This window comes from Anolis carolinensis, chromosome 4, assembly GCF_035594765.1.
Source record: "Anolis carolinensis isolate JA03-04 chromosome 4, rAnoCar3.1.pri, whole genome shotgun sequence".
NCBI lineage: Eukaryota > Metazoa > Chordata > Lepidosauria > Squamata > Dactyloidae > Anolis > Anolis carolinensis.
In genome coordinates this window covers 72,886,133-72,913,140 of record NC_085844.1, presented here as the reverse complement: position 1 = coordinate 72,913,140, position 27,008 = coordinate 72,886,133, and the positions used below count along the sequence as shown (strand labels likewise).

The 27,008-nt window shown below is 39.0% G+C and overlaps 1 protein-coding gene across 2 annotated transcripts in view; it reads right to left on the bottom strand.

The window, feature by feature from the left end:
• The window catches only part of atp9b (ATPase phospholipid transporting 9B (putative)), a 157,353-nt gene extending 153,822 nt beyond the window's left edge, over positions 1-3,531 (bottom strand). Inside the window, exon 1 of one of the 2 annotated variants that reach the window (XM_003219733.4) lies at positions 3,346-3,531. In XM_003219733.4, coding sequence (XP_003219781.1) covers positions 3,346-3,440 — 95 coding nt within the window. In that variant the 5' untranslated portion in view covers positions 3,441-3,531. The remainder of the gene's footprint in view (positions 1-3,345) is intronic. The other variant, XM_008108764.3, reaches the window with a different exon arrangement.
• Positions 3,532-27,008: the final 23,477 nt, after the last annotated feature.

Below are 27,008 nucleotides of genomic sequence, written 5' to 3'. Positions count from 1 at the left end.
TATAAGTTGAGGATCCCTTATCCAAAATGCATTGACTCAGAAGTGTTTTGGAATTTGAGTTTAGAAATATCTTTATTTGCATATACATACATAATGAGATTTCCTGGATGCAGGCCCCAATTCTGAACATAACATTCATGTATGCTTCATATACACCTTTTGCGCATAGCTTGATGGTAATTTTTATAGACATCATTTTATAACTTTGTGAAATAAAGTTTGTATACATTGAGCCATCAGAAAGCAAACATGTCAGAATCTCAGTGACTATTATTGCAGATTTGGGGAATCCAGACAACGGATGCTGAGCATCCAGAGATTTTGTCATGGAGGTGTGTGTTTCCAGCACCAAGTCCCACTGGATATGAAGGTCCCACTGTACCCAGGATACCCTTTTTTCTCAATGTAAAAATTGTACCATAACTCATTCACCATACAAGTTCTCAGTTGCAAGGAGGACACTCAGTATAAAATTTATGTATGTGTCCATATATTTTATAAAGGCATGGTTTAATCTCCAGTTTCCTGGTAAAACTGAAATACTGTGTTGCGAAATGATGCATGTCTACAAAGTGTGTCATCAAAATGTTTGAAAACTCTGCTGCAACATCTTCTACAAATGAACTTGGGCAGATATGAAAGCTAGTTTGGACTTGAGGTCCTTAGGGTGGAGAATGAAATTAGACAATGGCTTGGACAGAAAAATTGGCTAGAGATAAGAGCAATTTGTACCCATCTCAATACTAAAAAAAATATTAATATGGTAAAAAGAGAAGACACCCCCTTTGAAAAGATATTAAGAGAAAAAAATGGAAGGAAGTAATGCACAGGCCAGTAAAATATATATAATGCTAATAGAGGCCGACGGGTTACAATACAGGACTTGAAAAGTTTGTGGGAAACAGAGTTACAAATTACAGAACAAGATATGAGACAAGTGGTAGAGACAATAGGGACGACAAGGAATACAAAGGAAAAAAAATGAGAAGGAAAATATTACATAAATGGTATTGTACACTGTCAATTAGCATATTATTATAAAAAGGGGAGCAGCCAGTGCTGGCATGGATGTCAACAGAAAGGGTGATTTTTGCACATGATGTGGAAAGGCAAATAGGTACAATACTTCTGGCAGACTATACAAAATGTGTCAAACCAAATATTAGGAACTGATTGGGTTATAACAAAAGAAACGGCGGTCTTAGTACAAAGAGAGGGAATGGGAAATTACAGGGAAACAAAGGAAGCAATAATTGAGTGCACACAAGCGGTGATAGTATTGGGATGGAAAGATAAATCAAAGTGGACAGTAAACAAATGGTATCGTATATGGTGGACCAAATGGAATTCAAAATTATGAATGTAAAATTAAATGATCCAAAAGGTAATGAAAATCGAATGCAAGAAGTTGAAGAAAAATGGAAATGGGTCAAGAATTATATTATGAGTAAGTCTAGAGATCAAGCCATAAGAAATAGGATACAAATGCTATATAGTATGTAAATCTAGAAGGATTGTCTCAAATAGGACTAATATGTAAACGAAAATAATTCTCGTGGTGGTGGTGGGAATTCTAAATGTTGTGTATGTGTATGTCTTAAAATAATTTTTTTTATTTTTTTATTTTTTTAAAAAAACAGGTGCTTGGGGTGCACCAATTCTCACAGGGACAGGAAGTTAGGTGAAATCTTCTCAACAGGGACAGACAGGAAAACAAACAGCACAGGGGTGCTATCCAAAGCTTGTGTTTGTGTAATATTTTACATATTCCCTCACCTAGATATTGGAACCCTACCTCAGGCCTGTCGGCTGCCGCAAATCCACCTCACATTTTAATTGCCTTTTTAGCTGTTAGATTTTATCAGGTGGTATGTGCGTGATTTGTTATATTATGTTTATCAAAGTTTGCTTATTTTGATGATTTTGGTTTGTTATTATTAGTTCATATTGCCGTTGTTGTATTTATTGTCCTTTATTTAATTTGTTGTTTATATATTTTTCGGCATTGAATGTGTGCCACTTTGTAGGAGACTGCCTTGAGTCTCATTGGGGAGATAGGGCAAATTACAAATAAAGCTATTATTATTATTATTACAGTAGAGTCTCGCTTATCCAACGTAAACGGGCCGGCAGAACATTGGATAAGCGAATATGTTGGATAATAAGGAGAGATTAAGGAAAAGCCTATTAAACATTAAATTAGCTTATGATTTTACAAATTAAGCATCAAAACATCATGTTATACAACAAATTTGACAGAAAAAGTAGTTCATTACACAGTAATGCTATGTAGTAATCACTGTATTTACGAATTTAGCACCAAAATATCATGATGTATTGAAAACATTGACTACAAAAATGCGTTGGATAATCCAGAATGTTGGATAAGTGAGTGTTGGATAAGTGAGACTCTACTGCATATACAAATATACATATACTTATATATACACACATGCAAGGAGCCCCCGATGGCGCATCAGGTTAAACCACTGAGTTGCTGAACTTGCTGACCAAAAGGTTGCTGATTCAAATGCAGAGACCGGGGTGAGCTCCTGCAGTTAGCCCCAGCTTCTGCCAACCTAGCTGTTTGAATATATGCAAATGTTAGTAGATCAATAGGTACCGCTCTGGCGGTAAGGTAACAGCACTACATGCAGTCACGCCAGCTACATGACCTTGGAGGTATCTAGCCGCCCCGAGTCCCTTTGGGGAGATGGTGGCGGGGTATAAATAAAGTTTTATTATTATTTATTATTACAGACGACACCGGCTCTTCGGCTTATAAATGGAGATGAGAACCACCCCCCAGAGTCAGACAGAGACTTAATATCAAGAGAAAACTTTTACCCTTTTACACACATACACACACACGAGATTTCTATAACATTCACGTATGCTTCAAATACACCTTTTGCGCATAGTCTGATGGTAATTTTATAGACATCATTTTATAACTTTGTGCACGAAACAAAGTTTGTATACATTGGCCCATCAGAAAGCAAACATGTAAGAATCTCAGTGAACTGTTATTGCAAATTTTGGGGATTCCAGCGATTTTCCTGCTTCTTGGAAGGGTGTTGGACTGGATGTCCCATAAGGTCCAACTCTATGATTCTAAACTAAAATAGAGCAATTTAGAGCAGCCACGAATAATGTCAAAACGGCGTCCATTCTACAGTAAAGATGCACCCCTGGACTTCAGCTCTGGGCTCCAGGGATGCCCGAGACACTAAAACTTATCCTGAGGGGGCCACTTTGGGCCTGTCCATCTTCCCAACGGCCCAAGAGAAAGGGCGAAAGAGCCCCCTGAAGGGAAGTCGGGGGCCCCGCTGCCCGGCTCCGTACCTGTTATGCCTCTGCGCGGCTGAGGCGTGGGTATAATAAGCCGCCCTGCGCTGGGTGCTGCGCGGGACCGGGTGCAGGGGGATTTGGTCCGCCATTTTTCCGCCCTCTCCCTCACTCCCTCCGCTCGCGAACTGGCCTGAGTCGTCATCAGCGGCGCCCGCCTGACGTCACGGCTTCCGCGTAATGCGCCGGCGACAGAAGCAGAAGCGAGAGAGCAGGAGGGGGTGGGGGGAGAGAGAGAGGGAGACGTCTGAGGAGAATGCCGCAGCCAATCAGCACCTGAAAAGCGCTCGCGCTCCTCCTCCGAACGAACGAATGGGAAGTTTGGCAGCGGAGAAGGGAAAGTGAAAGCCAGCAAAGGCTTGGATGTGTAAACATATACATATAGAGTGGTACATGGAGGATGTCTCTCTCAGCTGTTCACTGATGACTTCCAAAACAGAGGTGTTACAAGTCAGTTCTAAACACTGCGGTTGCTGTGAGTTTTCCAGGCTGTATGGCCATGTTCCAGAAGCATTCTTTTTTGACGTTTCGCCCACATCTATGGTAGGGATCCTCAGAGGTTGTGAGGTCTGTTGGAAACTAGGCAAGGGGAGTATATACATCAGTGAAAAGTCCTGGGTGTGAGAAAGAACTCTTGTCTGTTGGAGGCCAGTGTGACTGTTGCAATTCATCACCTGGATTAGCTTTGAAAAGCCTCGTAGCTTCAAAGCCTGGCTGATTCCTGCCTGGGGGAATCCTTTGCTGAGAGGTGTCTACTATATACCATGAAGCTGTGGACAAGCCTACATAGGGATCATCAAGCGCAGCAGTGCCCAAACATAAATCAAGGAACATGAAAGGTAATAATAATAATAAACTTTATTTATATTCTGCCCTGTCTCCCCGGAGGGACACTGCTTATTTCTAATTTATTTATTTACAGTACAGTAGAGTCTCACTTATCCAAGCCTCGCTTATCCAAGCTTCTGGATTATCCAAACCATGTTTGTAGTCAATGTTTTCAATATATCATGATATTTTGGTGCTAAATTCGTACATACAGTAATTACAACATAACATTACTGTATTGAACTACAGTAGAGTCTCACTTATCCAACATAAACGGGCCAGCAGAACGTTGGATAAGCGGATATGTTGGATAATAAGGAGGGATTAAGGAAAAGCCTATTAAACATCAAATTAGGTTATGATTTTACAAATTAAGTACCAAAACATCATGTTATACAACAAATTTGACAGAAAAAGTAATTCAATACGAAATAATGCTAAGTAGTAATTATTGTATTTACGAATTTAGCACCAAAATATCACGATTTATTGAAAACATTGACTACAAAAATGTGTTGGATAATCCAGAATGTTGGATAAGCGAGTGTTGGATAAGTGAGACTCTACTGTACTTTTTTCTGTCAAATTTGTTGTATAACATGATGTTTTGGTGCTTAATTTGTAAAATCATAACCTAATTTGATGTTTACTAGGCTTTTCCTTAATCCCTCCTTATTATCCATGATATTCGCTTATCCAAGCTTCTGCCGGCCCGTTTAGCTTGGATAAGTGAGACTCTACTGTATTTATATTCCGCCTTTTTAACCCTGAAGGGGACTCAGGGCAGATCAAAAAGTACATATACATGGCAAACATTCAATGCCATTAGACATACAACATACAGACAGAGACAAAGACACAGAGGAAATTTAACATTTTCCAGCTTCTGGCTTCATGAGGGTATGCTCGATTCCAGCCACAGAGGGAGCTGCTGCTGCTTCATCATCCACTGTGACACCGAGTCCTTGATGGAATACTTCCTCATTCTTCCACACGCTGCTGGACGATTTTTATGGTGTCATAAATCAGTTAAATTAGCCTCCCCGCATATGCGGTACCTAAATTTCCTCCTTGATAGATGCAACTATCTTTTGGGTTGCTTAGGTCAACAATGAGCTAGGCTATTTTTGTATTGGTCGGGCACTCAATCCGACCTGGGCTGGTTCGAACTCATGACCTCTCAGTCAGTAGTGATTTATTGCAGCTGGCTACTAATCAGCTGCGCCACAGCCTGGCCCTCACTGCTTGCCTATCAGAGCACAGAGTGGCCAAACTCAATTAAAATCTCCCTTATAATTGTATCACACATACACTTTTGCCCAGTTCTCCTTTTATTTTAATATTTGTTTTGCTTTTATATGGTTGTTTTCATTTAATCACTATGTTATTGTTTACAATGGTGTTTTATTCTGTCTAAATTTTTGTTGGTGATGCATTCTTATGTATGTATTTATTCTGTATTACTGTGACTATCTGGGCTTGGCCCCATGTTAGCCGCCCCGGGTTCCTGCGGGGAGATGGAGACGGGGTATAAAAATAAAGTTGTTGTTATTATTATTGTTGTTGTTGTTGTTGTTGTTATACACACACACAATGCAGAATGTCGCAATAATGTATACACCCTTTAACAGCTAATAATACCAATGGTGATTATTACAGGGATAAGTAAATACAATTGTATGGAAGAAGAAACATTATAATGATGATTTAATCATTTCATCATCTTAAATTACAATTTTATGTTGTTGTTTACTGCTATTAAGCATCTTCATGTTCAAACAGTCATTCCTGCACAATAGTGTAGTGCTCACCTTGTCAAAGCATAGTGGCAAACCTCATGTAAAGTTTCTTCTGTATTTGTAACACACACACATATCCATACAGGCAGTCCCTTAGTTACAAACATCTGACTTACAAATGACTCATAGTTAAGCACGAGGGTGAGACAACAGGAAGTGGGAGAAATCTGTTCCTCGGAAGGGAAATTCACTCGTGGAAGAGTTTTCATGGGGGAAAAGGTGTCTTCAGAAGCTTTCTCACCAATCCTTTTTTCCAAAAAAAAAGCCAATTTTTTTCAAAATCCAATTTCCACAGAGACGGTCAGCAAAGCAATTACTACAGGGGTGTTAACTCTTCCCTATGCTATCCAAAGCTAAAAGTGATATATTTTTGGCTGGAGTTAAACTTTAAAATGTACCTATTCTTACTTACATACAAATTCAACTTAAAAACAAATCTATGGAAGTTGGAACCTATCTTATTTGTAACTTGGGAATTGTCTGTATATGCAGAGTGTCCCAAAGCAACATATATGCCCTTTAACAGTTAACAGTAGCTATAGTGATTATGTGACAGTTAAATAACTACATTTTTGTTGAAGAATAAATGTTATAATAATGATTTCATCAGTTACAGTTTCCAACTTAAATTACAGCTTTTATGTTAGGTGTTCCAAGCAGTGCATTGCTCATATTGCCAAAGCACAGAGTGGCAAACTGCCCTTCACATTTCTCTTGTAATTTTGCAGTGCTTTTGTATTATCTGAAAATGTTAATCCTGTTAAGAGTGAATACATTGGGGGGTGGGGGGATATTAAAAATTCCAGTCTTATAAAGTGCAAACTTTTTATAGAAAAAAAATGCAAAATAAACCTCAGAATTATAAGATGTTACAGGCTTAATGTGATTTAGTTTTAGTTCTGATCCTAATGATGTCCTTAGAAGTAAACTCTACCGTAATTGAATTCCTTTCTAAGAAAGTAGGTTAAAAATAAATCTAAAGAAATGTTGTTTTTTACTGCTTTTCTTATACACAGGGTTGAGCATTTGCCCATTAAGCTGATATTCATACTGCTGTTATGCAGAGTACCTTTCAAGGACTTCCCTTTGGTAAATGACACTTTGCTGTGGATTTGCAAGATTTATTGGTGTCTAAATCTCTTCCTGTAGGCCATTCTCACCAGGTTGCAAGTCCCTAAGCAACATCTGCACCAACCGGGTCTGTCCTTTGAATGTCTTTCTGGTACTTTTCACCCAACTTCATTTTAAAAGAGCTGTTGACAATTATGTTCCAACTTTGTTTCACTCACCACTAAAAATATTCAAGATACAGTAGTTTTATTGTCTTTGTAATGAGCTGTGACCCTGCAGGCCAACTTGAATAGATCAACACTGTTTTCCATTTTATGTATTATCAGACCATAAAACTAACATATCATTTTAATCAGGAGATGAAGCAGACATATGTTAAGATCACTCCAAAGTTTATAGACAAATTTTCTTCTAGTTGTGGTATCCCTTGCATTGCTGTCATTTTGTCATACCAGTTCACATACTTCTCTAGTCTTCTCCTAGTTGTAAAAATTGTGATTTCTTCTTTCTCTCCTTTTCACTTCTGAACTAATTCCTGCACTATTCCTTTCTGGAGATTGGAAATAACTATTTAGTTAAGTAAAGGTAAAGTAAAGGTTTTCCCCTGACATTAAGTCTAGTTGTGTCTGACTCTGGCAGTTGGTGCTCATCTCCATTTCTAAGCCGAAGAGCCGGCGTTGTCTGTAGACACCTCCAAGGTCATGTGGCTGGCATGACTACATGGAGCACTGATCTATTGATCTACTCACATTTGCATGTTTTCGAACTGCTAGGTTGACAGAAGCTGGGGCTAACAGCAGGAGCACACCCCGCTCAAATTCGAACCACTGATCTTTTGGTTAGCAAGTTCAGCAGCTCAGTGGTTTAACTCACTGCACCACTGGTGGCTCCTAACTATTTAGTTACTTTTGTTAACTTAATATTTGATTGGATTTCCTGGATATTTTGCCTAATTCACTACAAAGATTTTCCCTTTTAAACTTATGCTTTAGTGAAATATATTGCTAAGAGTCATCAGGTAGTGCTTCTCCCTCTGCCAAATTGAGTAAAATAGGAAGACCTATTCCTTCAGAAGAAATATTAGAACTGAATGAAAAAAATCATATTGTTCTGTTGTTAGGTAGCAGAGAAGTGAGGAATGAAAGAAAGAAAGGATGGGGGGCGGGGGGGGGGGGGCGCTTTCTGGAAGAAATGAACAAATCTTTATTTATAGCCCGCCCTATTTCCCCGAAGGAGACTCAAGGTGGCTTACAGCAAATACACAGTGGCAAACATTCAATGCCAAACAGTAAAATACAAACAAATCAAAAACAATTCAATAAATAGCAGAACAACTCAAATAAACTAAATATGACACAATACACATAATTACAAACATATTAAATCCTTAAAATCTCATTCAAACATTTCTAGAATTAGGCTAAAATTGTTGAAGGCCATGTCAGAGGAGTGTGGAAATCAAGCAAATAATGGTAAATAAAAGTCTTGAAATAAAATGAGAGAGGATGGTATGGAGACCAAGGGCCTCAAGCTGCCAGGATCCTTTTAGAACAGTGGTTCTCAACCTAGGGTCCTCAGATGTTTTTGGCCTACAACTTCCAGAAATCCCAGCCAGCTTACCAGCTATTAGGATTTCTGGAGTTGAAGGCCCAAAACATCTGGGGACCCCAGGTTGAGAACCACTGCTTTATAATATTAAACCTTTTAGATCGATGTGCCCCCCTTCTCCACATCTCGATTGACTGACTTAAAATGAACAGGAAAATGTTTGAAGTCTTTCTGTGGTGTAGAGGTATGCTGTGGTTCTATTCCTTTATATTTTGGGCTTTTTAAAATATTGTACCAATATTACACTCTTGTGCAGTGTCATTTGGGATTAGCTGCAATAAATTATTTTCTAACCTTACTGTTGTTTAGGCAAGCTCTGCACTTTGACAGTTAAGTAGTAAATTCTCAATCCCTCCTACCCCTCCCATTTCCTCTCCTTTGCTCCTGGCTTCTCCCACTCTCTTCTTTCTCCCTCCCATTCTGCTTTTTATCCTCATCCTTGCCCATTCACTTTCAAATTATACACTTGAGGTAACATGGGGTGCAGATAATGATTGTGTTAGTAATAATTTACAGACTAAATGTGGCTCCTGTTTGCAAAACATATCCTCCTCTACTAATCCTTGTAGGTTGAGGGTCAGGAGAAAGAATGTAGTTTTTTAGTTGTGCAGAAAAATTTCTGCATGTGATGTAGGGCTCAAAAATAAGGATTTTCCACCCTTTGTTCATTGAGTGATATTGCTCCACACAAGTATATTGTTGCACTTGTGTGGGCCAATATCATTTAAAGTGAAATGCTTTATTCCTTATTAACGTTTAACAATGCATTTGAAGAGCGAAGTGTCCATATTGGTGGGAGTGGAATGAAAGAAGAGATGCAGATTAGTGACAAATGAAACTGAAGAGACTGTAAGAGGCAATGCCATGCATTAGGACTGCTTTTTCCCAACCTGAGTATTACCCAATATGATGAACTTCTATCATTCCTAGGCAGGAAGCATATAATGGGCTTTGTAGCCCTCACCATTCTAGTCTGGGCAAGCACCTTAAAAGGGACAAAAAAAATCACAGTTCTTAAGGGCTAATACCAGATGGCGTAGTGGACCATGTGACTTGAAGGTTGGGTTGCTGACCTGAAAGCTGCCAGGTTCGAATCCCACCCAGGGAGAGTGTGGATGAGCTCCCTCTATCAGCTCCAGCTCCATGCGGGGGCATGAGAGAAGCCTCCCATTAGGATCAAACATCAAAACATCCGGGCATCCCCTTGCAGACGGCCGATTCTTTCACTCCAGAAGCGACTCAAGTTGCTCCTGACATGAAAAAAAAAAGCAAAATGTATCCATAGAAAGATATTCTCTAAATCCAGACCCAATAATTAAACAGCAAGCTAATCAATGATAATTTAACTAACCTATTTCAATTATTAATTTGGATGGTAATTAATTAATTCCCAAGTAATTAATTAAAGGCCAACATTCCTATCTTGTGCCCTGATCTGCATTGTACATATAAGCCTCGGTCACTTCATGCTTTTCTTACCATTGGTCTAGTCTGCCATTTGTGTGTGATCATCAGAATAGATGATTTAAAGAGCTGCCAGTAATTAAACCTTTCTCTCTGTGTCACTCTACTCATTTAAACTGAATACAATCTCAAATAGAGGCTACTTCTTCTTTTGCTTTTGAAATTTGCAGGCATCCAGTCTGTTCTCCTTGTCTTTGCATATTCCAGCCATAGAGGCCTTATCTTGTCTAATGAAGTCCTCATGGTATCTACAAGGTAAAGAAAAGTCTGCAATGAACATTTCATCTCCTGTGGCTGTTAACTAATCCCCTTCAGACTGGCATTCAATATAGTCTAGACCAGGCATCGCATTTCTAACTTGGGGGCTGCATGGTGGCTGGAGCGGGCTGGGCGGGCCGGGAGGGAGAGAGGGGTTTCTCCCCAAGACCCCTCCCCTTCCTCTTCTCTTTCCTCCCCTTCCTCTTCTGTTTCAGAGGCAGAAAGTGAAGGAAAGATGGGAAACGTTTGGATCTCAAATGGGTTGGCCTTGGTCAGGATGAGATGGTGGACGGGAGAGAAAAAGTGTCTCAGACCCCCTATTGCCTACTCCTGATATAGAATCCTAGAATCCTAACGCTGGACGAGACCCCCAAGGGCCATCCAGTCCAACTCCATGCCATGCAGGACGGCACTATCAAAGCACTCCCGACAGACAGCCTCTGCAGAAAACCTCCAGAGAATAAGAATCCACCACACTCCGAGGCAGCCTCTGCCACTCTCCAACAGCTCTTACTCACAGGAAGTTATTCCTAATCTTTTCAGTCGAATCTCTTTCCCTGCCATTTACACTCATTACTTCCTTGTGTTGTGGTCTCTAGAACAGCAGAAAGTCAGTTTTCCCCCTCCCTTTTAAATCTTGAAACATGGTTCTCATGTTCCCTCTCAACCATCTCTTCTCCCAGCTAAACATGTCCCAGGATGAAAGGAGGAAGGAAAAAGAGAAGGGAGGAAGAAAAGGATGAAAGGAAGAGTGGAAAGAAATGGAAGGAGGAAAAACAAAAAGGAAGGAAGGAAAGGATAGGATAGGATAGGATAGGATAGGATAGGATAGGATAGGATAGGATAGGATGGCGAGAGAGAGGAGGGCCTGAGAAAAGAGCCTAAGGGGCTGCATCCAGCCCCTGGGCCAGGGTTTGCCCATATCCAGTCTAAACTCTTATGTTCAAATTCCATTTTTTTGTCTTTCCAAACATTTTCCATTTCTTGTGACATTTTGTCCTGCTTTTCACATCGTTACAGTTCCTAGAATTTAAAGGGATCTAGATTTTCAGTTGCTTGTAACTATAATTCACTGCTAAAGCTTGCTTGCCAGCCACTGATGCATATCCTCAGGCAACCCACATAGATTCTGTGCTACTAGTTGCAGGATCAATTTTCAACCTCTGCAGCTCAGAAAAATCAACTTCTTTTACTACTTCCTCTTTAGAGCCAACACTGTCCTTCTGGGTTGCTTTATATATTTATTTATTAAACTGCACCTTCACTGGGTCAGAATATATAATAAGATGAGATCCTAGAATGCAGAAATCTTCAGTGAGTGTATTTGCATTAACTAAAATTATCACAAAACAACTGTATGAACTTTGGGCTATAGCTAGGAAGTCCCATTCTTTTGAATTTTTGCCTATTGTTCTTTGCTCCAGCTGCTGAAAGAGAAATGTTGAAATGGTATCATTTTCTCCATTGATCTATCTCAGCATTATACAATCCAGTTATGTTGTATGTGTATACAAGATCTGTGAAACCACAATGCCTTTGTTAAACTGTCTCCATGAAGTCTCAATTTCCTTACCAAACTGCTGCTGTGAATTCTCTTAATGTTTGCTAGGGTTCTCCAATTTCAAGTGTGCTATTATTTGTACCATCTCTGCAAGAAAATCAGCAACCTATAGCCAATGATGCAGTGCCAGCATAGTGTAATGTGATTTTTCTCTGTTCACTCCCTTCAGCCGCCAGCATTATCTCAAAATTTGCCCCAGAGGGCTTCCAGAAGCAAGATCTGACTGCAATAAGAGATCTGTCCCCTGATCCAGTTGTGCTGATGGAAACCATTTTCTCAGCAGATGTACAATATACCAACATATGGTACTGGCATTAATATATGATGATGATGATGATGATAACAATACTTTGTTTATATTTCACTCTATCTCCCCAAGGGGACTTAGGGAGGACCACAGTACACATACATGGCAAAACATTCAATGTCATTTGCACAGACAGGACAGACAGAAAGAAAGGAGATATGTTGTATGTCCATCTTCAGTGCCTTAGAGGTTGTGCTTGAATCCAGCCACAGGGGGTGCTGTTGCTCCATTCTCTACAACGAAGAGTCATCAGGACTGCCTCCTTCTTTTTGGTCGCCAGCAATTTCTGGTCTTTTCTTTATACTATCATAAAATACCTCCCCCACTTTTTAGCGGTACCTAATTTCTCTACTTATAGCTCTAAGCTATTTTTGAATTGCTTAGGTAAACAGTGAGCTGGTCTGATAGTTGGGTGTTCACCCCAATCCGGGCTTCAAACTGGCAACCACTTAGTTGGTAGATCTTATTGCTGCTGGTGATTTACCAGCTGTGTTAAAGCCCGGCACTTTTGGACCTGAAAGAATAAATCTCTGTTCTTTTTGCCTTCAATCCAGTTCATGCTCTGATTCAACCTTTGGGGTTGAATCGTGATGTACATTACAGTGTACATCATGCTTCCCAAGCTATTCGTAAAGAAGATAGTTAATTTTTCTTCTCTAATTTAGCAAGGACCAGCATTGCATTTGTTTCCTTTTTTTATTACTGGAAATGCTTTATGTACCAACAGCAATTGGATTGCAGATTAGCACTGGCTACTTTGAGTCGCCTTGGTTTACATTATATAGTATTAACACTATGGTCTATTATAGTATATACTTTTTTACAATATATTGTGCAATTTGTTTCAAGAAGTATAGTTTATTGTAAGTACTAGCTGAAAAGTATCTAGTGCTGCTTGAATCAGTACCTAAACTGATCCCACATTGAGAAATACAGAGCATATTTATTCCTTTTTGACAACCATTTGTAATATCCGTGCCAGCCCCTGATTGGCTGAAAAACGGTCCAGCTAGGATGTGGACTCTCGTTGGCTAGGGATTCTCTCGGATGACATTGCTGGTTGGTGTTCTGCAGTGGTGAAAAAAATAAATAGCTGTCATTCGTTGATTCAGTATCTTAGTCCATTCATTGTTCTGCCCCCGAGAAGGGCGCAAATCCCAAGAATGTGGTGTGGCAACATGTAAATGAGTTTCTGATTGATTTAACCATTCAATTTGGGAATGCATAAAGGGGCAGAGGATCAGCAAATACAATAAGTAATTATGAGTGATAATACAGTGAATGAAGCCTCTCTCTCAACTTGTGTACCGATCATTGTCAGTGGATTTCAATGAAAGATGGAAAAATTTCTTAATGATAGCAGGATATATATACATGAAATGGGAATTTATCAATGCGAAAAGCTTTTTCCATAACAGACTATGCAACTGGAAATATGTTTCTCTCTCTGCTTTGTTCTCTTTTTATATTAATGAAAATAGAACAACTATTACTTTTACATAGTAGTAATATTACTATAGTAATTTTACTATAGGAGCCCCGGGGGCGAAGTGCATTAAAGCACTGAGCTGGAGACCGAAAGGTCCCAGGTTCAAACCCCGGGAGCGACGGGAGCAGCCGCTGTTACCTCCAGCTCTTGCCAACCTAGCAGTTTGAAAACATGCCAGTGTGAGTAGATCAATAGGGACCGCTCCGGCAGGAAGGTAACGGCGCTTCATGCAGTCATGCCAGCCACCTGACCTTGGAGGTGTCTACGGACAACGCCGGCTCTTCAGCTTAGAAATGGAGATGAGCACCAACCCCCAGAGTCAGACATGACTGGACTTAATGTCAGGGGAAACCTTTACCTTTAATATTACTACATAATAATATTACTTTTACATAGTAGAGGCAGTTATACTCTATCATTACAGCATCTTATTTCTAGATATCTGCATTTGTTTCCCATCTTTTCTGGGAAACCTAGTTATAACCCAGTTTTCCAGACCTTTGATAGTCTTTGACACAGTTCTCTGAATATTTCCAGCTTATCAATACCCCCCTTGAATTCATTAATACTATATTTAAACAGTAAAATCTGTCACCTCTCTTTAAAGATGCCTTCAAGAAGAAAGGGATTGTTTGACATTTAGGAGTGCTTTTTCTGTTATAAGTAAAATATCTGTGGATTTAAAATAATATAATCCCCTATCAGCCATGTTGGCTGAGGGATTCTAAGAGTTCTAATCTGAAAAGCTTTGGTTACTAGCTATTAGTAACAGCACGATGAAGAATGATCGGTTGGTATCTATAGTCATATATGTGTAACAAAGGGCCATTATCCAAGGGATAAATCAACACACAAAGGTCCCCTGACATAAATGCAGTTTCACCTTATGTTATGTTTTCTATTGCTGTTATTCCTGATAAGATGAAAGGAAATATGCATTATATGGGGCAGCATAGTGTATGTAATCTTTCCTTTTAGTATATATCCAGACAAATTGCACAATTCTTTTCACACTGAAGTTTCCTTTGGTCAGACAAGTCTAATTTGGTCACTTTTTGAATGCCATGCTCACTATTGGTCCAGAAAAAAACCCTGAGATTTCATCTCGGATGCATTTTCACTGCAATTTAGCAAGAGACGTCTAGGCCTGGATATTATGTGCATTAATATAGCATTTGAAGCCGAGTCACTTAGCCAGCCCCCCACTGCTTGTACTCAAAGTCACAAAGCACAAGTACAACTTTTGCACTTGCAAAAGGCTCATTTCAGACACCTTCCAATTAATATTTTATAGGTTTCAATTATGACTGCCTTATCAAGCCCACTGGGAAGAGAAGGCACAACAATTATTATAATAACTTTGTTAGCTATAATTTCCTGTTCTTGCTGAAAGCATGGATGGATGTTTCTAGAAGCTGCATGTTAAGCAGAAGTGCTTACACTTGACCTTGCACTCCATCCACTCTTTCTGCACAGCGGTGCCTCTTTCTTTCCCTGAAAGACAGGTGCAATTTGTAGCCACACAAATTATACAGCCCTTGCTATTAACATTCTTTTATCTAGTAAATTACTTACATTGATTACACCGAAGAAGGTTCTATGAAATGTTGCTAATGCATGTCTATGATTTGGCTGTAATACATAATTCTTAAATTAAGACAAGGCTGAAAAGAAATGACATCTTGTGGTAGCAGATGCAAAACTCAGATCTTGGCCACATAATAGTCATTAAACACCCTGTGCTACTCTGTGTAGGAATATGTGCGCTTGGACCCAATGTCCTGGCTGAATTCCAACTCAGGTAATTACTCTGTCTACCTAATCTCCCCTGTAGTTTCAATGGGATAAGTTATGGTATTTTTCTTTTGCCTCATGCTTCAAATTGTTCAGCTAGTAGTCCAGGTGCTGGTGAGGTTATATGCTGCATTCCACTGCAGAATTAGCTATGCTTCATCCTAAAACAAACGGTATTAATTGTATCCTTGGATTGATAAAAGCCAGCATTCGTAAGCAGACATCTACGTGCTCCTCTCCAAAGTAACTCTGAACGTTCTGCTTCTTGCTTGCTATCCGAGCTGTACCGATTGGGACAGGCATGGATGAGTTCTAATTTGGGAGTGAATAATCTTGATTTTTGAGAGTAAAAGATTTCATCTCAATGTATTGTGTTGTGCATCATCCACCTTTCTCCCAGAGATGGGACTGGAGGTGATTTGCTGTTGTTGCTGTTGCTGTTGTTGCTGTTGTTTGCCTTCAAGTCATTTCTAATTTATGGCAACCCTAAGGTTATTTACAACATGATTAAAATGGGCTATCTTTAGCAGTCAGGCAGTTTATGAATGGCTGCCTGAATAGAGAGGCATTTGACCTAGGCTCACTCTTATGAAAATCCTGGTTATGATCTTACGTAGTGACTATAGCTAATCCTTCACGTTTATTGATCAGTGATGTGTTAACCTTATCTATTCCCTTACCAACCTAGCTATGCTATTAGATCATATACCAGTGCTATCTTCCAACTTCTGTTCCAGGCTTCCTTCAAGCTGTAATGAAGTGCTTTGCAGATAAAACCAACTTGAAACCCCAAAGTTTAGATGCTAAATATAAATGAAAGTTGGTATCAAGCTGCTTGGACCACAATATACTAGCGTTATAGTTGGTTTTGAGGGAAACATCTAAAAAAAAATCTCGAAGAAAAGCAAATACACAGAAAGGGATAGCTATTAACCTTTGAGTGTGCATTCTGCCGCAGTGTCTGCAACATAATCTGTATTTTCCATCTTGGTTTATCTAGTCATCAATACAACCACAATAGTAGCTGAACTGATGTCTTTCAGCATTGATGGCCTACTCTGTTGTTTAATAATGGATGATTTGTGCAATTCTTAGATGAATGATCTTGTAATGAATGATAGGAGTGTAGGCTTTTGCCTCTCTGTACTAAATGTCTGTGTATATGGAAAAGGATTATCTCTTGATTAGAATGCTTAATAATATGAATCGAAACCCATTAGATTTGCATATGTCTACATGTAAATGGATATTCTGAAACCCATATACAGGCTGTCCAAGTTAGGAACAGGATATGTTCGGTAGGTTTGTCTTAGGTTGAATTTGTATGTAAGTCAGAAGAAGTACATCTGTCTGTCTGTCAGTTTGTCTATCTCTACATCGATCCATCCATCTATCTATCTAAACTTCGGATAGCATAGAGAAGTGTTAATACCTCTATCATGTTTGTTTTATTGTCTGTGCCCCTGTTCAGAACATTTCACCTCACTTTCTGTCCCTGTGATAATTGGACTGTGAAAAAAAATATTGTTGTGGAAACAAGGATTGGTATTAAAGCTTTGGTGGAGACATCTTTTCCCCATAACTCTTTCAGGAGTGAATTTCCCTAAGGGTTAGATTTCTCTCACTTCCTGTTGTCTCACCCTCATTCTTAATTATGAGTCATTTGTAAGTTGGATGTTTATAACTCAGGAACTGCACACACACACACTGGCATTTAGGGGCAGTGGGAGGCATTTTTGCTATGCTTTTAGGTTCCCCTTAGCTATTTTATATCAAATATAGGGCTTCTTTTTGAAACATGGTTTCAAAAAGGTTTAGGTTTGACTCCTAGGACCCTTGAATGGTTCTGGGGCTACATGTGGTCTATCATTTGCCCACTTCTGGGGTAACATAATTAATTCATTTTACAAATTGACATCCCACACTATTCAAATAAAGTTCATTCTATTATGCTAAGATAGACGTTGAAAGCATTTGTACTGCTAGATGTTTTGGATTATATTTCCATAATTTCTCATTGTCAGCTATGCTGGCTAGGGCACCCCAAAACATCCCAAATATCTGGTTTTTGTAGCCCTGTACTTCCAAAAAGCTTTGACTTTACAATTTCATATCTTTGGAAGCCACATTCTGAAAGTGATAAAAATATTTGTGCTGGTCAGCTTATTTGTATTTGTTCTTTGACTTTTCAAAATCATTTTAATTATCAAAACTATTTGAACGATCAAAATATATAAATTTTTGGAGCAATGTTACAAAATTTATATTTATGAAGCCTTTCAAAGTTGCTATTCTGAGCGTTTTTTAAACTTTCTAAGGACAACGTGGAAATATTCACTAACATAAAAGTGTCATATTGGAATAGATACATATATGATTGAAATGTTTTTTGTTGGATATAATGCATTGTTTATTTCAATATTTGCCAATACTTCAAAAAAATCTGTATTGTTGAAGTCTGGCACAAAAGTCATTATTAATAGCTAACTGAAGAAACACATTAACAAGTTCTCCTTTGTGTCATAACACAAATGTTTCTGCCAGCTTTCATTATTTTTAATACTAAAAGTCAGGCATGCAGTCTTTGAAATATTTCAAGACTAGACATAATGTTTACTTATTCCAGATGTTGTCTGTTTCCCAAGATATGGGTTGGATACAAAGTTACATTCTGAGATTATTATTCTATTTCAGCAGTGTCCGCGGGAATGTTTTCACTTCACAGTATAATGGGTTATATAGCTAGAAGCAATCTATACCAGTCACACCTCCCCAAAATAAAAATTGGTAGTTTTTACGGTTATTATCACCAGTTTCTATTGAGTTCTAGCATATGATATATACAATTATTAGACCATGCTAAAGTCAATAATACTATGCAAAGTATTCTCAGCTGTGATTCATTCTCTGCTAGTGTTGCCAAGTTTTCAAAAAAGCAATAAGAGACAGTCAAAATTCATGATCAGTGTGTTAATAGTCACACAGTGGCTATTAACATGTTTGTCCTTTGCTTTAGTAGAAAATGATAGTACTGGCTGTAGTTAAACTAACCATGATTTTTTCCTTCAAAAATGACACTTTGTCTACAGTTATAATTTCCATGATGTACACACTTCTACTTTATAAAGGGTCCACAAAAGACAGGACTTTGGCGTCTTATTAAAATTTTATAAAAGAAAAAGCTTTCCAATCCTCAGATGGTGATTATTTCTCATAATAAGGGACATCAACATCTCCCCCAAATGCAGACTCCAAGAAGAAAGATAAGATGTAAAAATGAACACCCAAGCCCTTCAAATGAGCCTTTCTCCAAACAACACTCAAGGATCATCTACCCATAGAAAAGCTAGGAAATGTTGAGCAAAATTGAAATGAAGACTCCCATCATCACAGCCTGTGAAAAAACCATTACATACCAAACTAAGAAACATCAAAACTGGCATGATGAAAATGATAATGAGACCCAACAGTTAATTGATAAGAAAAGGAAAGTCTTCCAATTATGGCAGAGAGACACCAACTGCGTTGATAATAAAAAGATCTATTCCAGTGCAAAAGCTGAGGTCCAAAGAAGAATCAGAAAATACAAGAACAAAAGAAGCTCAAGAAATCCAACACTTTGAAAATGTCCATGATGCACGGGGATTCTTTAATACCACAGAGGTCATCTATGGATCAAGAAATCATGGCATACACACTGTATGCTCGTCAGATTGAACCAAACTTCTGAAAGATAACAAATCAATTGCACTGCGTTGGAAAGAGCACTACCAGAACCTCCTGAACTGCATCTCCAATGTGGCTGAAGAGGTTCTCTCGCAAATCCCACAACAACAAACCAGGGATGGGCTTGCAGCACTGCCTAGGTTGGAGGAAGCCAGCAAAGCCATCAGCCAACTAGATAATAACAAAGCCAGTGGACCTGATGGGATCCCTACTGAAATCTTCAAAGAAGGTGGACCTGAGCTGACACAACTCCACCAGCTCATTGAAAAAATGTGAGCGACTGAGAAAATCCCAGCAGACTTCAAAAATGCTACCATCATCACCCTTTTCAAAAAAGGGGAAAGAACAGACTCTGAAAACTAATGAGGTATCTAATAACCTTTTTTTAATATCCCGCCTCCATCTCCCCAAAGGCACTCAGGGTGGCTTACATGGGGTCAAGCCCGATCCAACAAAGATTAAACGCAAACATAGATTAACAAATTAAAACCAGACATAGATTATCTCCCTTCTAACCTCTGCTGGAAAGATCCTTACAAGAATCCTGCCTTCCACCTATCTCAGAAGACATCCTCCCAGAATCCCAGTATGGCTTCCACCCCTCCAGAGGAACAGTGGATATGATCTTCACTGCACGACAGCTCCAAGAAAAATGCAGGGAACAAAATCTCTGTACATGGCATTCATTGTCCTTGTAAAAGCATTCGACACAATGAATTGCAGTGCTCTCTGGACCAGCCTCCAAAAAATTGGATGCCCTGACATCTGTGCATGAACATCCATGAACATTCATGATGACATGATGGCAATAGTCTTGGACAGCAACAGCTCCCAAAGTGACCCATTTAAGGTGGAATCAGGTGTCAAACAGGGATATGTTATTGCGCCAACCTTATTCTCCGTCTTCATCACTATGATACTGCACCTTGTTGATGGGAAGCTACCCACCGGCATGGAAATCATTTATCAGACAGATGGAAAGCTATTTAACCTCAGCAGACTGAAAGCCAAAAACAAGGCCACAACAACATCTGTTATAGAACTCCAATATTCTGATGATAATGTAGTCTGTGCTCATTCAGAAGAAGACCAACAATAATAATAATAAGAAGACCAACAAGAAGAAGAAGACCACTCTAAACAACTTTGTAGAAGCATAGAAAAAGTTTGGCCTCTCACTTAACATTGATAAAACTAATGTGCTCTTTCATCAGGCACCAGCCAAATGCTGAATGATTCCCATGCCTAGTCTAAATCCAATACTTATTCTCAATTGCAATAGACCCCTTGAATCAACTTACTTAAAATGTTACGACAGATTTGATTAATTTTGTTCTTTTGGGGACTAAAAATTGGATTTAGGTCAGTAACCCTGCAATTTCGATAGCATAAACCTACATAAGTTTAAGTACAAGCATGTTCCATGTAGCTTATTCTTAGGTAAGAGCACCTACAGTGCTGTATGTACATATACTCCTACATTCATTGGAACTGCTAAATAAATAAGCTCAATTTTTCAAAAAATAACTTGGGTTTAATTCCATATAAATATATGCGATACTTACAGTATTATATATTTGCCAGTTTGTGACCTATTGGTGAAAAGTAAAACATATGTCAATATTACAATTCTCTGTTGCCTACCCTCTGACTTTTTACATTTGTTAGGGATATTCCCAATTCATCCTTTATCATCCCAGTTTCTTTCACTTCCTCCCACTTTTTCCTTTTGTTTCAATTTGCTTATAGCAAGTTCAAAGTGTCAAAGTAATTTGTGCTCCATTAACTTGGCGGATGGCAAGAGGATGGTAGAATTCTGTCTTTACAAACTTAAGCAAAAGCATATTTTTGCAGTCTCTTCTAACTTGTCCGATATTCTCAATTTATAACCCTTGCAATTTTGTCCACATTCCAATGTTGCTTGGGCAGGTATCTTTCATCTGTGAAATCTTGGTTGCTTACAGAACCATGGCAATGGGCCATACGGTATAATACCTATCCTCCACCAGTTACATTGGATACCAGTTTGTTTTTGGAGTCAACATAATGTGTTACTGGTTGGATCCTACTCATCTAAATGACTGTGTTCAATATGAACCTGCACCTTGTGTAATAGTGTCATCTCAGTTTCTTCTTTGTAATGCCTATTTAAATCAGTCAGCCTTCTAGTGATCTCTTTTCTACAATGACTTGTGCATTATGGAATTCTCTTCTTTGCAATATCTGGCAAAAGCTATCTCTAAGCACGCTTTGTGAAATAATTGTCTTCAAGGATTTTTTGAAATAATGATTTAATATGTGTGTGCTGACAAGATGTTAAGAATCCTTAGGTTTATTGATGTACATTCTGTATTGGCTTCATACCAGGAAGAAGGCTTTCTAAGACAGAGAATGTAAATCTATCTATCTATCTTACAAAACACCTACTGTGTGAGCCTGTCTAGTAAGCGCTGGGGCAAGATGTTTTCAAAATGTGCTCAATCGTTGTTGGATTCGGTTTATGTCCCCCAATGACACCATAGTTGTTACTATATTACATTTTCAGCACAGCCTCATTTTGTCTAGTGATATTTGAAAGCCTCACCTTCCATGTAAGGAGCAGAATTTCACCTCTGAGCCTTATGCTTGGATGGCTATGACAAGAAATTGCTTTCTCTCTGGAACTGCCAGCCAAATAGGGAACGTTAGCTGTATGTACAGTGTTTCTGTCAGTATGAAAAGTTCTCCTGCCACCGAGGATGTGCAAACATTCACTTCATCAGAGTTTTTAAAAACTGTCCATATGCCTACCGCTGTGTATCCAAAGTCTGGCTGAGCAGGGAGCGGCAGAATGAGAGGGAAAAAACACAACCCAATAACTTGAAATATCTGTTTCACAGTCATGAACATCTGTCTCTCTTCAAAAGTAACATAGGGTAATCTGGATATATATTCCCAGAGTGGAATTTGGGTAATTCAGATTAGAAGTAATTCTTGATGTTTTAAGGAGCCTCTTTATTACAAAAAAATAATTACACAACCCACCAGCACAGCACACATGAAAGCAGAAGTTGAAGTTTATTTAGCAAGAAACCTCCTGGCAGATGCTAGAACAACTGGGGCAGCTAAATTGTCTTGAATCAATAGCTTCCTACCAGATTGTGGGGGGAGGAGGGGAGCGGCACTGCAGGGGAACCCAACATCTTCCTTCTAATGTCTTTGTATATTTAGGTGCACAGTCAAATGCCATATTCATATTACAAGTCCCAACTTGTTCTATTCATCTGATGTGGACAACATTTTTACCTTCACACTTCAAACGTTATCTTACAGAGAGCTCATATTGCTTAATATTTGTCTTTGGTTTGATCTTCATTTCAGTATTGCACCAACACAGGTAGCTAAACAATGAAGCTCTGGGCAGCAGAATATATAAGTGCTTGGTCAACCATTTCTATTTTGATATAAGAATGATGTGTATGAAGATTTTCATACTTTAAAAAACAGTCTTGCAACAACTTATACCTTCCATTTCATAGCAGAGCTAGAGAAGTCGGTTCTTTTTGTTCATTTTGGAATGTGTCTTCTATCTGTGCTTCATATGTCATTTTGTCTGAAAATGCCTCAGACTTCAATTCAAATTGTATCTTCATGTTGAGACTTCAGTGTTTGACCTGTTGTTGATGAACTCACAAGTCACTGGGCCGTACGAATGTCCTGATTCATGCAATTCGGGGAAGGAGGAATTATGGATGGATACTTCCCAAAAATCCCCAATTAGAATAGCATTTGGTCTTAAACAATAAACTTTTCCTACTTTTGCATTGACTTCAGAGGGATTTAATCAGTATGAAAATTATTTTTCCACATTTTAAATGAGTAACCCTGCCAGAATATGGTGGGAAACACTGAATTCAACAAAGCCCCTTGTGAGCATTTGATCTCATGCTGCTTATTTAGTTAGTAAAGTGGGAGTGAGAGGGTTTTTTTTTTAAAAAAAAAAAATCATTTTCAGGCATATGTATCTGCTACATAGAAGAGTTGTCTTGGTTTTCATTTCTGCTGAAACTGGAGGACATTTACCTAACCAGATGAAGCTCCTGCATACCAGACCTGCTTGCTTCTACACTCTAGGACCTCATCACACTAGAGCTCGTATTCACTTTAAATCCACTTTAGGGAGGGGGCTTTAAACAGCTCATCCAGACAGGTTCTGGGTCTCACTAAACTACAAACCACAGAATTCTGCAGGAGGGAGAAACTGGATTTAAAGTGGATTCATGCTCTAGTGTGATGAGGCTCTATATGAGATGTGATACATAAAGGGCAGAATCCAGTAGGATGCTTTGCTGTAGTAATTGCTTCTGCCAGTGATACTGGGACAGAAGCAATTCCCAATGCTCCCCCTTTCCTAAAGAAAGCCTGCTCCAGAGGACTGTAGGAGAAAGAGGAGAGGAAGAAAGTGCTATTTTCCAGTCTGTATTAAATTTTATTTCATTAGATTATGTCTGAATGGACTAAGATTTCTTTTCTCTTGTGCATTGTCCTGAGTCCAGAAACAGATGTTGTTTAATATCTCTCTACAATATCAAGGAATTCCCTACTCCAGCAGTACCTCCAAGCCTCGTGGGGATGGGGCTTGGAGGTAATGTCTTATGGTGGCTCCGATGTTTCCTGGAGGATTGCTCTCAGAAGATGTTGCTGGGGGCACCTGCTTGACCCCACAGCCTTTGTCTTGTGGGGTCCCAGGGGGCTCAGTATTGTCCCCCATGTTGTTTAACATCTACATGAAGCCACTGGGGGAGATCATCCAGAGTTTTTGAGTTCAATGCCATCTGTACGCAGATGACATCCAGCTCTATCACTCCTTTCCATCTGCTGCTAAGGAGGTTGTTCAGGTCCTAAACCAGTGTTTGGCAGCTGTGATGGTCTGGATGAGGGTGATCAAATTGAAATTGAATCCAGACAAGACAGAGGTACACCTGCTCAGTCGAAAAGCCGAACAGGGTATTGGGTTACAGCTTGTGCTGCATGGGGTTACACTGCCCCTGAAGATACAGGTTCGCAGCTTGGGAGTTCTCCTGGACTTGTCGCTGAACCTGGAGCCCCAGGATTTGGCGGTGGCCAGGAGAGCATTTGCACAATTAATACTTCTGCACCAGCTGCACCTGTACCTTGGGAAATCAGACTTAGCCACAGTGATCTCCGCTCTTGTTACATCTCAAATAGACTACTGCAATGTGCTCTATGTGGGGCTGCCTTTGAAGACTGTTCAGAAGCTCCGAGTAGTCCAATGGGTGGCAGCCAAGTTGCTTACTGGAGTGATGTACAGGGAGCATATAACCCTTCTGTTATGTCAGCTCCACTAGCTGCTAGCCTGCTACCGAGTACAATTTAAACTGCTGGCTTTGGTCTATAAAGCTCTAAACAGCTCCGGTCCAACTTACCTGTCCAAATGTATCTCTCCCTATTAATTGGTTAAAGAGTTAAGATTAGTGGGGGAGGCCCTGCTCATGATCCTACCCCCATCACAAGTGTGACTGGTAGGGATGAGAGACAGGGCCTTCTCCATGGTGGCCCCTCGGTTGTGGAACTCCCTACCCAGTGATATCAGACTGGCTCCCTCCCTCCTGGTTTTCAGGAAACAAGACCTGGCTTTGCAATCAGGCCTTTGAGTACAGCAATACGGATGAAGCACAGTGAAGCACAGAAATGATGACTTCAGGACTAGGCATCAATATTTAACTGTTTTGTGGTATTTATATGCTGTATTCTTTTATTGCTACATGATATATTATATTGTTGCTGCTGAATGGGCAGAATTTAATATTGCCATGTTGCAAGCCACTCTGAGTCCCTGGTGGGGTGAGAGAGGGTGGGATATAAGTATAGTAAATAAATAAATAAAGACAGATACATTTGTACCTTCAAGTCATTTCTGTCTTATAGTGACCCTAAGACAAGATTTGTTCAGAAGGGGAGTTGCTATTATCTTCCACTGAGGCTAAGTCAGTGTGACTCGCCCAAGGTTACCCAGTGGGTTTCCATGGCTGAGGATTCAAAATCTGGTTTCCCAGTGTCCTAGGCCATCACTTAAACCACTACACCATTTTGGCTCTTAGATAGATAGAATTGTTGATGCCATTTAACAGACCTTCTTACATATTACAGCTATTGTCTGAATATACCAAGTTCTGTGAACCAAGAGTTACAGGGCATCCTGACATATCACTGATGTTTTATTGTTGCTAAGTCTCTAACAAAAAAAATCATGCAAACCACTGATTATAAGAGGCACCAAACCTTAATGGTAAGAAGACCCAGGACTGCAACCTTTTAATAAAAATTCAAAATATGTCATCAGCAGATGGTACATTTCTTCTAAATGTCAAGTAATCTGTATTCATTTTGTTGACAATACATTTTGGGATCATCACTTGAGATCCCTTGGTTCTAATAATCAAATGAATTCAATATCCACAAATCTATTTAATTAATGCATAAATCCATGAGGCCCATAAAACTACAGGTTTTCTGGAAGTACTTTTGGGTGCCCAAAAGTTGTCGGGTGCCCAAAGGCACCTTCTTATTTCTGCGTTGATCTTTTACATTATAGAAAAACATTCATTAAAATGTTAACATCTGCACCTGCCATGTTAAAAGATCATTAGGTGAAATATGTACCAATTGTTTTATTACTGGGAATCAGAATAAAGTAAAATATGGATTGTTTCCGTAGCCATTTTAGCTAGAATAGACTAATCTGTCTCTAGGCTCCTAAAATGTTAGCAAGACCTCTAAATTATGATAGATATGAACTTCAAGAGAGAAACTGCTGGATTTATAAGCTGTTCAAATGTCACTTGTACAGTTGAAGGGTAAAGAGAATAACATCAGAAGGAAACTATTGGAAATTACACTTGAGACCTCTACTACAAGTGGAAAAGTCCATAAAACCAACCAATAACTCACTTCTATATTACAAAGGCATTTGTTAGCATCATGCAGCTTATGGTAAAGAAGTTACTATATGACGGTTGGATCACATGCTTATGAATTATTATATTATCCATGTTATCCACAAAAAATAGGAATACATCTAAAGGAACAGTTCCTAAATCCACTGGCAGGACTCAGCTAGAGTAAGTTCATTATTTAATATTTAGGAATTGATTCAATGGGTGCCACTTCTTTGGGAGCAGCATATGGTTTTATGCCAACTCTCCAACCTTTAATTTTAGGACTTTTCAGAGAAATGTGCACTTTATATACATACAGATATTGCTTGGATGTAAGAACAGACCACTGTACATTATTATGAAGATGAGCAAGAATGATCCTATTTCTTCTGTAAGTGGATAAAATTACAAACTTTTATTTCTAGTTTGCAGTAAACCATAGTTTTGCTGTTTTATCTGAATGCACTAGGCACAGTGTGTGTAAGCCAGCATATACCTTCAAATGAGGATAGTTTCAGATACTTTTTAAGGACAAATTATTTTATGAAAAAATGTTTTTGACAACAGAGCAAAACCATGTTTTGTTGTCATATCTGAATTGCACATGAAACAAACTTGTTAAAAAATAGAAAGGGTATAGTAAAATATGAGTCAAGAAAACTCTATGGAATCTTATACACATAAAGATGAGCCAAGTCCACTATTTTTGCAGCCACTGTTTTCATTGTTTAAAATGAAGAAGTTCAAGAACTGTGAACCACACTCTTGTTAAAGATTGGTAAAAGTCTAAGATCTGCCTCTGTTGTGTGCTGTGTAT